The sequence below is a fragment of the Diachasma alloeum genome, unplaced genomic scaffold (genome assembly GCF_001412515.2).
Source record: "Diachasma alloeum isolate Michigan unplaced genomic scaffold, Dall2.0 Dall_scaffold_00316, whole genome shotgun sequence".
NCBI lineage: Eukaryota > Metazoa > Arthropoda > Insecta > Hymenoptera > Braconidae > Diachasma > Diachasma alloeum.
The window spans coordinates 953,529-971,080 of NW_021680455.1; the positions used below are offsets into that span (position 1 = coordinate 953,529).

The following is a 17,552-nucleotide window of genomic DNA, read 5'->3' on the forward strand; positions in this document are numbered from 1 at the left end:
CACTAGTGAAGCGGTAAAACGTTGCGGATCGATTGGCCATCAAATTAGATGGTGGACTATGTCGATAATGAGTCGGGTTCAGAAGTAATTTTAGGAAACATGTGGAGAATTTTTTTACGCGGAAAAGGTTTCTATGTTTTTATCGAATAGTTAAATGGAAGTTGTTTCAAATTCAATTGCTCGGAAAATTGAGTTATTTGAAGGAGAAATGTCTCAAGTCGTTACAAAAAATTAATGACTTTATGCAAGTCGAAAAACGCATGATTCAAGTGGCAAGATTCAGATACCGTTTTTCGGCAGAATTAATTTTTTCTCTCATTGCACTGAAAAAGACTACTCTTTCATTCGATTTGAATCGATTCGCGGAGTCTACTTGAATTTCCAAGCTGAATACAATTTGTTCTTAAATTGAATTCAAGTCCACAAAATTGAGAATTCAAACGCAGCTATTGCTCAATTGTCAAAAGATTTCCAACAATGCGTTTGAACAGCATAAAATAAACCCATTCTTCACATCATTTATGAATTTTTGTTCTTATGAAGTCATAATTCGTATAAAATCCTTCACGAATATTCGCACGCCTCCAGTGACAAAGTTTTACCACTTCCCTACCAAATTCCACTTTTTCCGACTTTCAGTCAATCACTCCCATCATCACCTTCAATTCAACAATACCACTACCCCTTTAATCTTCCATTTTCTTAATGAAAATCACTCGAAACAAGAACTTTCTCTTTGTTCCTGCTCGTCTTTAGATCTTGTATACTGAATGGCGGAACAAAGGCGCCGTCTTCAATTCTACCGGTGGTAAAGAATGTCTGTGGGAGAGTGCACCAGGACCAACAGACTGCCAAGAGAGATATGGCATATGCAAGGTGGGAAAAGCTGGCTGCTCATGGGAACTTTGCTATGCATACAAAAAGTGTGTTGACAAACATCAACGCGACAGGGACCAGCAACTCGCTAGAGAGCCTTAATGTACCGACGGATCGTGAATGGAATTGTCTTAATTCTGCTTAAGATCGTTATTTTATTTAATGAAGAGATTTTTTTACTGCGGGGAGTCGGGAGAGTTGATTAATTGCACAGATCATTGATGAAGTTCCCATTTTCTTTGGATAGCTCTGGAAACTACTTGCCTCTGAGAATAATATCACAGAGCTTTTTCGGTTAAATTCCACAGACGAAAAGATGTCCCGAGAATTTTCTTGAATTCATCAGTTTCGGAGATATTCACTGAATGTTAAAATCATGAACGAATGGGGAATTAGTGTAATCAGAGCGCAAGGTTCTATTATCTGGGGAGATGAAGGCGTGATGCATACAAGTATTTCTGCGAAATAAAGCTCAGCTTATTTCGCACTGTAAATATTTAAGATTTTTTTTTTTGGTTATTATTATTTTCGATGTATATTGAGTATTTAAATTATTCTACCCGGTAACGAGTAGGTTTTAAGTTATTAATAATCGTGAGGTGTTTGGTTTTTTAGTGAAGGAGTGAAAATTCAATGTTTTGATTGATGAGGGGAAATTTATGATTTTAAAAAGGGTTTTCACATTTTGTCTCAGAATTTGATGCTTTAGAGGGGGTTGGTAACAGACATATATTCGAACACACCAAAAAAATTTCAATTTCAAAGTTTCAATTTTGTACAATTGCACCGTTGGAAAAATGAAATTGAAATTTCATGGATATTTGACGGAGAATTTTCAGAAGAGAGACGTCAAATTCTATCAACGGGGGATAAAAATCAAAATGTCAGATTTCAGTGAAAATTCAATGAAATTTCGAATTTTTGACCAGCAGGAGGACGAGAGGTACCGAAATCACTTTTCCAATTCCAATTTCCAATCTAAACGCGAATATTTCATAGGGGAGGATGGGGCAAAACGGTCCCCCTTCAATTGTCAATATTTTCCGATTCAATAATCCGATTGGGATGAGTTAGAGCTCGTTTTGAAGAATGAAAAATTATCTTCAAAATGAAGTTGAAACTGGGAATTTTCACAATGTCATTCACAAGTTATTGACAATTGAAGGGGGGCCGTTTTGCCCCACCCTCCCCTACCAAATTACGCAGACGTTTCATTTTATTCACCCAAATTTTCCTGGTTTCTATTCATTTTCGCGGAATGATGGAACAGAAATTTACGGTTTTCATTGATTTTTTCATAAATTTTTTATTTTCAATTACGAAATCGATAACGAAGCGGTAAAACGGTCAAATTAATTTTGACTATTGGTCGGTTTTCAACAAATATCTCGAGATCTAAGGCAGATAGCAAAATTTGTATTAAAACCTTTTTTTATAGAGTAAGAATTACATGAATTGAGATTTACAAAAAGGTTATCACGATAATTCATCTATTTCCCTTAGATTCGGAGATATTCTCCGAGAACGCAGCGAAGAGCTAAGTCGACTGAAATTCTTTTACCGCTTCGCTACACGGAGACAACTGTTCAGTAAAAATTACGGAACTCACAATTCACTCACCGATTACGGAATCGACTCAAAAAATTTAAGTGACGGTATCGTAATTTTTATCCGAATCTCCTGTGAAAAATTACGAAACGCTCCGGAAAAATTCCGTGGCAGTTCCGTAAAATTTCCTACAACCCCATTTCCCTCCGGAATTACAGAAAAGATACGTAATTTTTATTGAATATTTCTCTCCGTGTAGTGAAATTCCTTGAAATTTCAGTAGAACAGAAAATTTCATCGATTTTCCTCAACAAAATGATTAATCGTGAATTTGAAAACAGAATTATCATGCGAATACATTGATTAGTGGATCACGTGTGGTATTATCATTCTATTCCGTGTGGAATTTCGCGACGCGTGAATGATTCCAGTGAAATGGGTCGCCCCTGAGGATGACAGATATTCTGTGCGCTATCCTCTGATGAAACCACCCTTCCAAAGACGCCCACCAACTTCTTTTATTATCCAACGACATCAACCTCCTCGTTTTTTCTCCCAACTCTGCACTATTCTCCGCGACTTTCCCTTCGATTTCCGATAGGCGTTCAACTCAGAATCCACATCCTACTCAGAGGAGAAGGTAAAGGGGAGTTTTTCAAGAGAAAACATTGAGAAAGGAGAAGAATTTTTTCCCTTTGTGTGGAATACAAACGCTTCACTTTAGTTCTTCAATATTATCTTAATGTTGTGTCACGATATTTATGTTCCCACGTTACGTCGGAGTTCCTATTACTCATGTAATTTAAAATTATTTAAATCATCTTACTTTGTACGACCGAAATTTGTAATTTAATGGAGATAATTAAAATGAATTTTCAGTAATTTTTTTGTTCCGAATTATTTGATGTCGTTTTAATCTATTTCTTGAGGACATTTTTCCTAAATATTCCCATTTATTCCCATTTAGATGAGAATTTGAGACAAACATTTAGACGCTTCTTCTTTAACGTCCGTAAAGTTCGAAAATTCTTGGGAGAGAATAGTATTTTCAGTAAGGAAATCAGTGAAAAATATGACTCACCATCTCCCGATGATTCGGATAGTACGTCTGATCTATGAGGGGGAAATTATCCTTGCCGAGACGACGCTGTAGACCCAGCAGGTGGGCAAATACCCATGGTTTGTCCTGCAGCGTTCAAATTAATGATCAGCATATCAAGATAATGAAGTATCATTTGCGGTTGCTTACCTGGAAATTGTATATCGCCGTGAGATTATTAACACTCGGAATGCTGCCGTACATGAGTCCAAGGAGGAGGTTTCTATTGTCTTCCCCAGCGTCCCGGAGGTTTTGCCGCACCAGGGCAAAATCGGGCTTGAAGGATCTGACAAACAGATAATCCTTTCTAAAAAAAGCGCGGGCAACGTCTCGAATCGACAGTGAGAGCTCGAATATGGCGGATATCTCGAACTAATGGAGAAAGGCGGTTTTCATGAGAACAATCGTCTTGCGTCGAATTTTCATAAAGCCCGCACACATGAGTAAACGAATTGAAAATGCGAACGAGCTATAATTGCGAATTATAATTTAGGACGGAGGAAAATAGAATAATTCTACTTTCTTAATATTGCGTTTACTAAGGTTTTCTTCGAACAAAGTTGATCAGAATTAATAGCTAGTATTATGAGATTATCTCACATTTTTTACGTTAAGGATTAGATTAGATTAGATTAGATGTTTATTGTTCGGATAATTGAACAAAGTGATTACATTGAAAATTACATACTTATATAAGAAGCAGTAAAATAAAACAAAGCAAGAGATGAAGCAAAAAAATTAAGACAAGAGGCTAGAGAATAAGCAAGTGCATTGAACAGATTATAAGACACGAGCAAATGGCCAACTGAATTACGATGATTCATCAAGAAGGATAGGAGAATCTGAATGCACTATAATGAAAATGACGACCGATTTAGTCACTTTGAACAAATAACATTAATATTCAAATACAAAATTTCTGATGTGAATAAAAAAAGCTGTGACTCAATATTTCAAATGACGTTTTAATTTTTAATTTGGTGCTGAAAACACGAGACGACAATATTCGAAGCACGAAATTATATTGATGAGATGAACAACATATTAATTGAATTGCCGTGTGAACTAACTAAAAATCAATCACAGTGTGGACACGCCCTTTTATTAGAGTATCAACAAACATTGAATTCCAGAAATTCACACTCTAAAGTGTGTTTCAGAAGGAATTCAATTGTAATTATCATTTATTGTAATATGAAGATTTAACATCATATTGCTTTTTGCAATGAGAATAATAATAAGCAATCGGATGAAAACCGGAATATCGAATCTGACAGGAATAGGGGATATTGGGGTAAAACGGACACTTTTGACTTTTTTTAAAATGTTAATGAGGGGTTGAAATGTTGATAAAAGTTAATAATTTTTTTCTTAATACAAAGAACAATTATTTCATTTAAAAAAAAAGAATAATTATTTCCCTTTGTGACGAGCCTAAACTGAGCTCAATTGATAAATTTGTTTCTGACTTATGAATAATGAAAAAAGAGTCTAAAGTGTCCATTTTACCCCACCCTCCCCTACTAATAAAAAAAACTAACGTCATTTTTTCCATTTTCACCTCTCTCCAACATCAGTATTTTCAAAGTAAAAAATGTCTCATCAAAACCTCTTTGCCTTCACCTGCACCTGACTAATCTCATTCTGCCTATTTACCCCATCATGAAAAAAGCAGTAAAAACCTTTTCGTGCGGATTTGCAGAGAAAACTTCCCGTATTTTTCTTCTCCGCACGGAAAAATGAAGCGGAACCTGGAAGTTGAGTAGGTCCCGCCCTCATCATTCCGTTTTACGATTATTAATTATACCGCAGGTAAAAGCCTCCGCCCCCCCCCCCNTTTTGTGTCCCGACAAAGGCCTCCACTGACTAGCGTCACAACCATGAATAATTTACCATTGCCCCCCTCTCCCCCCCGCCTCCTGCCCACCCTATAATCTCATCTCTCATCTCGTTGTATTTCCCCCGAACGAGAATATCCGGTGAATAAATTCCTTATACGATTGCCACAAAAAAACATCAACAACGATAAGACAACTCCCTAACGAGACTCCTCTCTTCTTACCTGATGACCTTGGTCCCATTGCGGAAGACAGCCATGGACACTGTGGCGCCTGCCTCACAAGCCGTGAGAGACAACTCCCGGAACTCAGCCTGTTCAACACGTATCTCGTAATCACCATGAATTCTACGTCCACGGAAGTACTTGCTCCAGTCTGTATTCTGATCATCTATCACTAGTAGAGTAAAACAACGATCCTTGTTGTACGATGAGCCACGAGTTGCACCGCCCACAGCTGCACCGAGTATTGATGCGCCCTGAGGGGGAGAGAGAGGTTCAAATGTATTATTATGGGTTTTTGGAAGGGGAATTGGAACTGCACCAATTTGGGGAATTATTTATCGGAGGGAATACGCAACAAATGGGTTGAGGGGGCATGTGTGTTGTGTGGTGGGTTAAATTTTAGAATGAGAGTGGAGGTGCACTGTTCGGCAGTTGAATAGTCAAATAACTGAGAATATGGGGTGATGCAGTCTAGGTGATTGATAACATGCGGTGGGGGATTTTTTGTTTGAGACATGATCGATTTGGGCCATTCTTCATACGGAAAAACCGAAACGTAAATTATGGTTAAGACGTCGTCTTTCACGCTTGAAGCTGAAATACATTGCGCTCAACATTGCCGTGAATTACGATTACATAAACGTAATTTACGGTCTCGTATTCGTAAATTGAGATGATTTTTTTCGTCTTTTACATTTACTTATCCGTAATTAACGACGAAGAGAAAAAAAGTTATTCCAAGCGTAAAATACGAAGTTTTCTTCGTCAATTACGTATAAGTGAATCGTAAAATACGTTTGTTTGAGCCTTATGATCGATTTGGGCTATTCTTCATACGGGAAAACCGAAACGTAAATTATGGTTAAGACGCCGTCTTTTAGGCTTGAAGTTGAAATACATTGTGCTCAACATTGCCGTGAATTACGATTACATAAGCGCAATTTACGGTTTCGTATTCGTAAATTGAGATGATTTTTTTCGTCTTTTACATTTACTTACCCGTAATTAACGACGAAGAGAAAAAAAGTTATTCCAAGCGTAAAATATGAAGTTTTCTTCGTAAATTACGTATAAGTGAATCGTAAAATACGTTTGTTTGAGGATTATGATCGATTTGGGCCATTCTTCATACGGAAAAACCGAAACGTAAATTCTGGTTAAGACGCCGTCTTTTAGGCTTGAAGTTGAAATACATTGCGCTCAACATTGCCGTGAATTACGATTACATAAACGTAATTTACGGTCTCGTATTCGTAAATTGAGATGATTTTTTTCGTCTTTTACATTTACTTACCCGTAATTAACGACGAAGAGAAAAAAAGTTATTCCAAGCGTAAAATACGGAGTTTTTTTCATAAATTACGCATAAGTAAATCGTAAAATACGTTTCTATTGAGATTGTCATTTTCGATTTCTTAAGCGTGAATTACGCTTAGTGAAACGTAAAAACGCTTTATTTAGGCGTAATTTACATTTTTATTTTCATTGTAAAATACACATTTTTGAAACCTACATTCCTATTAGTCGTTTTCAATATTTAATCTCCCTGTGGATTTGCTTCCCGTTTGAATTTTATAATTGTCTCCATTTCCATTTGACCCTTATAATTGGTTTAAAATCCTCTTCCCTTTGACTGTTATAATGGTACAACTAGTTGGTGAAATTCAATCACTAATTAATTAAAATTCAGAAAATATTTTTTCATTTCATTCAATCAATTTTGCCAGCAAACTAGCTGGTGAGGGCATGTATACATTTGGAACAATCCCGTAATCATTTATATCTTGACAAACGATCAATGTCTCCCCTAGAAGATATTTTCGACATAATCTACAATTCCTTGTTAAATTTGATGGATCAAATAAATCGCCCAACGTTTATTGAAAATTAAACAAATCGTTGTCGAATGAAATTGAAATATCTTTTTCTGAATTTTAAGCAAACAGTTATTAAATTTCACCGACTATTTATTGAAATTCACCAATTAGTTGCTGACATTCAACAACTAGTTGTGGAAATTCACCAAGTGATTTTTTCCATGTAGCACTATGCCCAAATAGTTCTTTATAACAGCAGCTTATTGGATTCAGTAACAGAAATTTTTTGCTTCATTAAGCGAACGAGAAAAAACTTCGAATAAAAGATGGAATGGAAATCACACAAGTGCATGTCTATTGAAACTGCGCCAATTTGAAGGATTATCTACTGAAATGAATATGAAAGAAATGGGTGCATAGGACTGGTTGAGATCGAGTGGAGGGGGGTATGTAGTGCAATAGTTTTGGTAAAATACTCCTGAATTATTGAATGGATTAGAGGTTCATGTGATTTGTTAGTGAATTTCGCTCTCGCTGATGGGTTCACTTATAATTAAACTCCTTTGACATAACGGGGATTTAGCCGGTGGTAGGGTTCCTGCAAACACTCTTGTGGCCGCATAACGAGCGTATTACACTTGTGTCTGTATTCAGCGGCTAGTCTGTGCATATCGGGATTGAAATAGTGCATGACGGGGTAATTTAGTATATGGAGAATTTGACGTGCTGATGCAGGGAGAGATTAATTTCGGGGTAAATGGTTGGATACGAGAATTTTGAAGGCAGAGGCTTGACAATCTTGAAGACTAGACGGAAAGTTTTGCACTGAAATTTCTGGGAAGTCTTGGAAGTTTCTAACAAGTAACATCTCCACTGAAATTCCAAGGAATTTTGTTATTGAAAATTCATAATTTCGTGGAAAAATCTGCGGGAAGTGGAAATTTCAGTTTAATTGTTCCGGGAAAATTAAGGAAAAAAATGGAAAATTCTGGAATTCCGAGAATTTTAAAGGGATCCCCTGAAAGTTCAAGGGAATTTGGTAATGAATATTCATTTTCACTTAAAAATTCATGTAAATTGTGGAAATTTCGTTGACTTTTTCCACTTAATGGATATCCGTAGAGAAGACGATAGTTTTTCTTACGATTGTCTCCATGTTTTGCATAAAAAAAAGTTTATAATATTCCTCAACTATTGAAAAAAATTCCAACTAGCTCAATTTTTCATCTTATGAGAAAACGGTTCTTACAAGGTTCTCAAAAAACGAATCCGTGATAGATTGATAAATCCCGAATATAGTGAATATTTTGTAAACCCTTATAGAGCACAGTTTCTGCGATATTCAACTGTAAAAAATGGGAATTTCGTGAAATCATTTTTTATTTGATTCATTCAGTTAATTAACAAATAATTTCGTATTCAATTCAAACAATTATTGTTGCTTTCGTCAATAACATATGAGGATATAAAAACTCAATAACTCGTGAGAATGTGATAAATTAAATCATTTATATTTTTTTCTAGAAAAATCATAAATGACTTAATTTATTGCAAAACCTTTTTCCGGAAAATTCAGAAAATGGTTCATTTTGATGGAGCTGGAAAACTTCGTGTGCCACCACCATAATTTTTACTGCCTACTGTCCCAACTTTTCATGGCTTCACAGCCGAAAGTTATTGCATTTCGCAGTAGAATTTTTCTCCGTGCATGAAATTCCATGTAGTGCAAGTATTATACATGGAATCCTATAATTGGCTTGAGGGCTATTGGTCTCGGACAAATAAATGAATAAATAAAATTATTGAGCTTTATCTCCACCCCCGCCCGTTATTCAGATTTTCCATAATGATAACGCGCGAGCTGAAAGAATTTGAAAATAAACTAGGGAAATTTATTTGGTATTTTATCTCAGTTTTAATGGACCTGTTCTATCCGATTTGACTTTTTTTTTATGAGTGGAGGTGTGGGCTTCAATGGTTTCCGATAACCGCTTGTCGCCTTTGCCGTGTTGAAGCCCGTCCTGTTGATATTACCGAGCTAAACAGAGGTATTTGGCAGATCGATGGAGACTAGGATTGTGTTCTCGGTAAACATCGTAACTTCGGCAGTTTGAGGAATCGCGTGTCTTCCAGGGGAGGTGAACAGTTGGGGGCAGTTAAAAGGGCTATCATCAGTGATATGATCAGAGGGGTTTACGAATTTTAGTATAGCTGTGAAAAATTGAGAGGAGCTTGACACGAATGGGTTATTTGTTCTAGTCTTATCAGAATGTTGACTCGTTTGTTGTTGCAGAATTCTGCGAATTTCTACAGCTTTCCACTGTTTTCTTTTTCTATCAGAGAAGAACATCGGGTGCAATTACCTCATCAAGTGGTAGAGGAAAAGGAGTAGACAGTTTATGTGCAGATAATTAAGTAGTCTCCCCTCTAGAGGCTTCATAATTTAATCGATGTCGCGTACTTATTTCTCCGCAATTCCTTTGAACAGCTGGTTGATTTCATAAATTTTGGAGATGGATACTGTCAATATCATTCATTATATTATTAACTAATTAATTTTCGTAGAATAATTGAGCGAAAATTTGTAGTTTCCATTGATGTTTTCATCAAATTATCAATTTCTAAAGACGATATTCTTTAGAATTTCAGTAAAACTGTTACTGGATCAAAATTTCTGAAGTGCACCGAAAATTTCTGCCAATTTTGTCATAACTACTGTGCTAATAAGTATGTGTTTTTATTTGGTTGTGAAGATGAAGAATATTTGATGAATTGATAGATGCATTCCAATACACGGAAAAAAAACTTGATTCAAGTATATTTTATACTCGAATGGGAGATGGGTGCTTCAATTCGAGGCTGATTATTTCGTATCAGTCCGGGTTGTACCAAGCGCTCTCAAGTGTAATATAAGGGTCAGACACTAAGTGTGAGAATATAAGGGTCATAAAGTGGAGGTTAAAAAATGAGGGTCGGAATATTAGAGTCAAAAACTGAGGGCCTGAATGTAAAGATGAAGGAATGAGGGTCAGAATGTTAGAATAAAAAAGGGTCAGCATATTAGGATCAAAGAATTAGGGTCAGAATATAAAAGTAAAAAAAGTAGGTGTCAGGCAATGAGGGTCATATAAGGGCTAAAAATGGTGATCAAGCATAATATATGACTTATATTTAGACCCTCATCGCCTGACACCCACTTTTTTCACTTTTATATTCTGACCCTAAAGTTTTGACCCTAATATTCTGGCCCTCATTTTTTAACCCCCACTTTTTGACCCTTATATTCTGACACTTACAGCCTGATCCTTATATTACACTTAAGAGGGCTTGCTACAACCCGCCCTGATACAAAAGAATCATCTTCGAATTGAAATACCCACCCATCAATTGAGTATAAAATAAACGTGAATTAAGTATATTTTATACTCAATTCAGATGGTTTTTTATTTGCATCCTTTGCCGTCTTGCAGAAAAATAATAAAAAATCCTGCAAAACTCGCCACCTTCATTGGTTAACAACGAAGCTTTCCAGAAATATCCAATAATTTCGAAGGTCGCGCGGTAATCGTCTACTACAACTGACAATTTTAGTCTCATCTGCCATGAATTCCCCCGTTCCTCCACCAATTGATAATTAACTACAAATACAGAACCAAACATACCTGATCCCGTGCAGCTCCCGTGAGACTCTGAACTCTCTGCAGCAGACTCTCCCTCGTCTTCGCCGGTGACGAGGGGGCGCTTGTAGTCCTAGAGCTCGGCCTCAGATTGAGACTCAGGTCACCTCCAGGTGGTGCCCCAGGAACCGGTGGTTGCGATGGCGGTGGTATGGGCGCTGGTTGACACTGGAGTGGACGATCAGGGGCCCCTTGATACGGCTGACTGGAGTCCTGCCGGACCACGGAGGCCATCCCGGGCTCAACGCTAGGCTCATCGTCAAGCTCTGAGCTCAAGTCCCCCGAGGAGAACCTGGAAGGCAAACTACAGTGGCTGCTGTGATCCTGACGACTGGACCTCGGGTTATATTGTGCATCAAGTGTCCAAGGGATCGAGTGAAATGGATGTAACATGGTCACAGAGAAAAAAGTTTCCGGATTCCAGCATCACGGTACCGGAATCAAGAACCGTTGGGCACCGAAATCAAGAATCCTGCACTGATACACTGAGAAAAAACTTTTTTGAAAATCTCGTCTTTACCTTTATCAAAAAACTAATGACTCGAAAATTGATAAGAAGAAAATATCTCACACTGAAATGAGAAAATTTTCACCAATGGTTTTTGTACTCATTCGAAAGATGAGTGGCGATTTATTCACAACAAGAAAAGGACTTCTCGAACCAAGTCAAGTGGTTTTTGCATCAAAACACACTTGAAAATTGTTGTCTGAATTTTCCGTGCTAAATTCCGGAAATTTTTATCGTGTTCAAGTTCCACAGAAATTTCAAGAAGTTTTGTCATTGCAAATCCAGAATTTCAAGGAAAAATCTAAGAGAACTGTAAATTGCCGTCCCATTTTTCCCTGATAATGAATAGAAAATCAAAAAATTCTGAGAAATGCATTCTTGAATTTTTAGGAAAGTGACACTGAATGCGATTTAGGGAGGAAAAATCATGAAATTTCAGATTTCACTGAAAATTCAATGTAATTTGACACTGAATATTCATATTAGATTGGAAATTCAAATAAATTACGCAATTCTCGTCTTTATGCCGCAGAAAATTCTGGAATTTTACTGAATTTCCAGTGAAACCTGAAATTTCATGATTTTTTTCCCTAAATCGTATTCAGTGTCAACTGTCTAAGAAATTTCATTCTTTTTTTTACAGTGTGTTTCGATTTGGGGCTGAAAAATTATGGAATAAATCGATTCAACAAGTCTTGGTTTGATAAATCATCTTCCTGTCATAAACCAATTATCCTCGTCTTTGGGACAAGTACAATATCTCTTGACGAAAGTTTTTCTTTCTCAGCGTAGAAGGATTTAGTTGCTATTAACAAGACTTCTTAACAGAAAGTAAATCGTCTCACCTCTTCTATCAGTGTGGGTTCTCAAAATAAGAATCGTTGTGGACATTCAAATATTGCGTCACATGATTGAGGAGGAGCGGAGGTTCTGCTCTTTGTGACAATTTGGGACCAGAGGGGAGGAGGTTGCCCACTTAATCAGAAACTGCCACTGGAAGCCAGAAACTCTTTCTCTGCGGTATGACGATGGTCTATCGATTACGGATTAAGTGATCAAGAGTTCAAAGGCCCTTAATCGAGACATCCAGTGCTGTTTGATGGGTTGGTGGATGCTTGCTCTGGTATTCGTCTCGTGGAAATTCCGTGGATTTATGGTCAAGCGGAAATGCGGAAGGGGTGGGGAACGGCTACATGCCGACACCTATCATGGAGGAGGAATGCTATCATCTTATCAAAGGACAGGAAGTCATTTCGCTTAAGGGGAGACTACTATGAGTTTTAAAGTTAACGTTACGTTGAAGATCGATTATATAGATCTGAAAACGAATAATTAGTGCAAAAAATAATTTTTTTTATTGTTCGTTTGCCCGAAAACGCTTGAAATGCTAAAAACAGTCAAGGGCCTTCAAATTTTAAGCTAAAAAAGATTTTTTTTTCAAAATTTTCGGAAAAATGGGTGGAATAACAATTACGAGTCAGTTTTTTTGGAATTCACCTCCTACACAGGTGATTTCGGTTTTTTCATATAAAAAAATTCACTATTTGTGTAAAAAAAATACAAAAAAATCGAATTCAACCATGTAAGAGGCGAATTAAAAAAAAACTAACGCGTAATCGTTATTCCGCATATTTTTCCGAGAATTTTGAAAAAAAAATTCTTCGTAGCTCAAAAATTGGAGGCCCTGGACTGTTTTTGGCATTTGAAGCGTTTTCGGGCAAACGAACAATAAAAAAATTGTTTTTTTGCATTAATTATTCGTGGTCAGATCTGTATAATTGATCTTCAACGTATGAAAAGTCTCACTCCAATAACCCACGACTTTTAAAACTCATAGTAGTCTCCCCTTAACTTGTTTTTTACTTTAATTGTTCAAGAATTCGCTAGCGAACGGGCGCTTCGCACTCATCGTTGGATTAGATTCCAACACAACAGACGGCCATTTCCTTCATGAAAGGAAAGACAACAAACCGTCTTATGGATTTTGGGAAAGACATGTGCACGTCTGAAGTTCCGACGCCGACATTTCTCTCGTAATCGACATTTTCGCTTAAAGTCCGGCTTTAATGCACAACAAAAGCCCCATTATGTGACAAGGCTAGCTCAGAAGCGTCAGTCGTTATCCAACAAGCGTCAGTCATCGCTCTGTAATTTCATTATATAGGAGACAGATGGGAAGAAAAAACTTTAATCCACGCCTCATAAGATTACACAGCGTTGATGAATGTCGAGATGACTCTATCGTACGTTCTGCATGAAGTATTTCTGTGGCAGTTCGCCAACTAGTTCAAGAATTCTCGGCATCTTGGATATACAGCATTGCCGGGAGTTTTGAGACGTGACTCAAAACGCTCTTTTCGAGCGGATGAATCGGGAAAAATTGAAGCGAGTCGAGGTTGATGGGAATGGTGCTCATTAAAAATATTTCAGTCGTTTCTGAGGAATCGAATTTTTTGCGATTCAAAGGAAGTTTGGATTCCCCTTTTTGGGGATGACGAGGGCACATTAAGAACTTCTGGGGTAGGTCTAATGAATTTGGTGAAGTAGTTCCCGGGAATTGAATTGTGTGAGTGATTAGTTGATGGTATGAGCGAAGTCGATTCAACTTGCACAAATAAGAACGTTAGGACAAACGAATTCAGAACTTCAAATAATTGAAAGAAAAGAAATAAGTCACCGATTTTGATTCCGCTTTTTGGGAATGACGAGGGCACATGAAGATCTTCTGGGGTAGGTTAAATGAATTTGGTAAAGCAGTTCCCGGGAATTGAATTGGGTGAGTGATGAATTGATGGTATGAGCGAAGTCGATTCAACTTGTACATTAGGAAAGCTAGTGTCTGAAATTAAGACACTTTTGCGTCTTTTTGAAGACGTTTGTGGCCTCAAATTTAAGTCATTTTTAGTGTCTCAAATAAAAACTGTAAGACAAACGAATTCAGAACTTCAATTAATTGGAAGAAAAGAGATAAGTCACCACGAATGTCTATTGTAATGATTCTACTTCTTAATGAGGTCGATGTCTTGTCATAGGGCCGGCACAAATGACTAGTGAAAGAATAGTCTTCAAGTGTCATGAATTGAGGCAGAGAGAATGGCTTCAATTTGGTGACTTCTCATTCAAGACATTGTGAAAATGGCTTGTCTATGAAACGTGTTGCTTTTAGACTGAAAAACTTCATTCATTCATTTTAAGACATTCAAAACTCCAGTCATCAGTCACGTGAAGTGTATAAAATAACGCAATTATTTCAGAAGCGAGCGATCTGCGGAAGGAAATGGCTGACGAAAAATATCTGACAAGTTTTTCTCTCGAAATCACTCATTATCGAGAGAATTCACGCTGAGATTGTGAGGAGTCGAGGGATTTCTATGAATAAGGTGACAAGATTTCAAGATAAAAATTTACCTCCGTTTCAGGTAGTTGACATTGGTGGTGAAGGATTGGCGGAAGCTGGAGAATGAAATGTTGCCGGGTGATGGAGCAGTCCCACAATACTTGGCGCAGCCGCCGCGGCCGGTAATCTTGCTGGTGGATGTCTCAGTTGTCCCAATGAAAATTTCTCAAAGTGCTCTTTAGCTTTACAATGTTGACTAGGTCCCTCCTGTTTTATCCCTTGCTGGAGCTTTTGAGTTTATGTTGGCTTCGTCGGTCTTCTCTGAGTTACTTTTGTTCGTCGGATGTTTGACACTTCAACTTGTTTCTTGTTGCTGCTGAATTTTTTATACTCGTTGAAAAGTCGTTGAATAAACTTGAACGTAAATTAACTGTAAATCAAAGGGTGAACTAAGAGAGGTGAAGAAGGAGAAAATAAATAATCCAACTTGAAATCTGAAACAGAAAGACAACGAAAATTTCATTAGATTATTTTCATTATGTTCGCGAGTTCGTCGGAGTTTAATTAAACACCGAACTCGATTTTCAGTACTTTTTCACTCGATATCGGGGAAAAAGCGTGAGATGAATAGTGAATTTTTCCTGACACATGGCAAAATATGTCAGTTTTTATTCAATTTTATTCATGGAACGTTCTTGAGGAGAATAATCCCATAGCTCTGTTATTATACATTTTTGAGATGGGTCGTCTACGAATTTTCGATACATATTTGTGGAAATAATCCCTGGAACATATTTAAAACGTTCTGTGAAAACGTATCACCTCGAGTATATCAAGAATAAATTCCGGAACGTTCCTTTACTTATTGTGTTGTTTGGGCGTAATTTTAGTTTTTATTTTGACAGCAAAGTAAAAAATAACGATATAACTAATGATTTTCATGACGGAAAAAAGCCGCCAGACATCGTACTGCTGTTAAGGGTAAGTTACGTTAACGAAACCGTAAACTACGCTCACTAGAACGCAATTTACATTTAGGTTTTAATGTGTATTATAAATTTGCCACGATTTTCCAGATAATTTTTATCAAAGTTTTCTCTCCACGCAGCATCCCAGCGCCGCCCTTCGACTTGATATCCCACCTAAGCCCGCAACATTCAATATAACGATTATTATTTTGAGAAGAGAATTTCTATTTTCGATTGTGCTGACTCGATATTGGAACAGCAGCCTACGTGTCCTGAATGTGCATGTGAGCTCCTTACACCCTTCTTTCTCGCCATCGACCCCCTTCGTTTAACCCCGGTGAGCCAATTTTTCTCACGCATCAACACCTCCACGAGCCCCCGGATTGTTCACAAACCCACCCATAATTTCTGACAACTTTGGCTGCTCACTTAACCAGGAAGAAGCCCCGCTGGTTCGTTAACGCAGTCGAGTGGAGGGCGGCCACAGCAAACAACCCTTTTTGCCGTATGCAGTGTCTGTGACAAATGTCCTCAATAAAACGAAGCCACCAAGCCAAGTGCTACTAAACTCTTCTACTTTAATTTCCTGGGATTTATTGCGGGAATAAAGAAATTGCAGTAAATTTTCCGCGGCGAGAATTTCAATGCCTGTGGACTCTTTCCAATGATGCAATCTCACGTTTCCGAGTAAAAAGATCATGAAATTGTGAACAATTTGGGTTTAGGTAGATGAGTTTACGTTGAATTTGCTCTTTAATTTAGAGGGATCTCCTGAGGGGAGCGGTTTTGGAGAAAATGTCATGAATTTTTTGTAGAGAATTTTAGTACAAAATAAGTTTTTTTAACATTGTTTTAATTGAAACATAATTACTGAGTTCAAATTTGCATTTTTTTTTCTATCACGGATAGCCATATCCATAAATTATAATTACGGTTAAATTATTAGGTAGTCAATTAGTTAATATCACTCTTAAATTTTGAATATCGAAGTCATCATCAATTTAAGTCTTCAAATACCGAATTACTTATTAATCCCTTATGAGAAATTTAGTATTATTAACTCAATGGAAAATGTACAAATCCATATTATTAAATATTTTACTCACCATTAATTGGAAATTTAGATTATCAATTATTTTAGTATTTTTAAATTTTGATTGGTATATTTAAATCTTGATCAATGTAAGTCGGAAATTCTTTTCATATTGGATACTATTTAAAAAATGAAATTTCATGGACAGTCGACTACTAATTTTCAGGACAGTGACACTGAATGCGATTTAGGGGAAAAAAAATCATGAAATTTCAGGTTTTACTGGAAATTCAGTAAACTTCCAGAATTTTAAGCAGCATAAGGGCGAGAATTCCTTAACTTATTTGAATTTCCAATCAAATGAATCAAGTGAATATTCAGTGCCAAATTATTTTCCCTCTAAATCGCATTCAGTATCACTGTCCTGAAAATTCAAGAATACATTTACCAGAATTTTCTGGTTTTCTATTAATTTTCAGGGAAAAATGGAACTGAAATTTACGGATCTCTTTGATTTTTCCCCAAAATTCAGAATTTTCAATGGCGACATTCCTTAAAATTTCAGTGGTAATTAAATTCGACAAAAATTTCCGAAAGGTGTACCGGAAATTTCAGTCAAAACAGAGA

The 17,552-nt window shown here is 36.9% G+C and overlaps 2 protein-coding genes across 5 annotated transcripts in view; one reads left to right on the plus strand and one right to left on the minus strand.

Annotated features, from left to right (window-relative positions):
• Positions 1 to 1,946, plus strand: part of LOC107040094 (tissue inhibitor of metalloproteinase) — a 47,923-nt gene extending 45,977 nt beyond the window's left edge. For all 3 annotated transcript variants that reach the window (XM_015260035.1, XM_015260036.1, XM_015260034.1), the window contains one exon: positions 757 to 1,946. In XM_015260035.1, the coding sequence (XP_015115521.1) occupies positions 757 to 978 (222 nt within the window). In that variant the 3' untranslated portion in view covers positions 979 to 1,946. The remainder of the gene's footprint in view (positions 1 to 756) is intronic.
• Positions 1 to 15,140, minus strand: part of LOC107040093 (synapsin) — an 88,438-nt gene extending 73,298 nt beyond the window's left edge. The window contains exons 1-5 of one of the 2 annotated variants that reach the window (XM_015260033.2): positions 14,996 to 15,140; positions 11,065 to 11,371; positions 5,586 to 5,839; positions 3,674 to 3,809; positions 3,506 to 3,610 (exon numbers count right to left, since the gene is read on the minus strand). In XM_015260033.2, the coding sequence (XP_015115519.1) occupies positions 3,506 to 3,610; positions 3,674 to 3,809; positions 5,586 to 5,839; positions 11,065 to 11,313 (744 nt within the window). In that variant the 5' untranslated portion in view covers positions 11,314 to 11,371; positions 14,996 to 15,140. Of the gene's footprint in view, positions 1 to 3,505; positions 3,611 to 3,673; positions 3,810 to 5,585; positions 5,840 to 11,064; positions 11,384 to 14,995 lie in introns of both variants that reach the window. The other variant, XM_015260032.2, reaches the window with a different exon arrangement.
• Between the last annotated feature and the right edge of the window lie 2,412 nt (positions 15,141 to 17,552).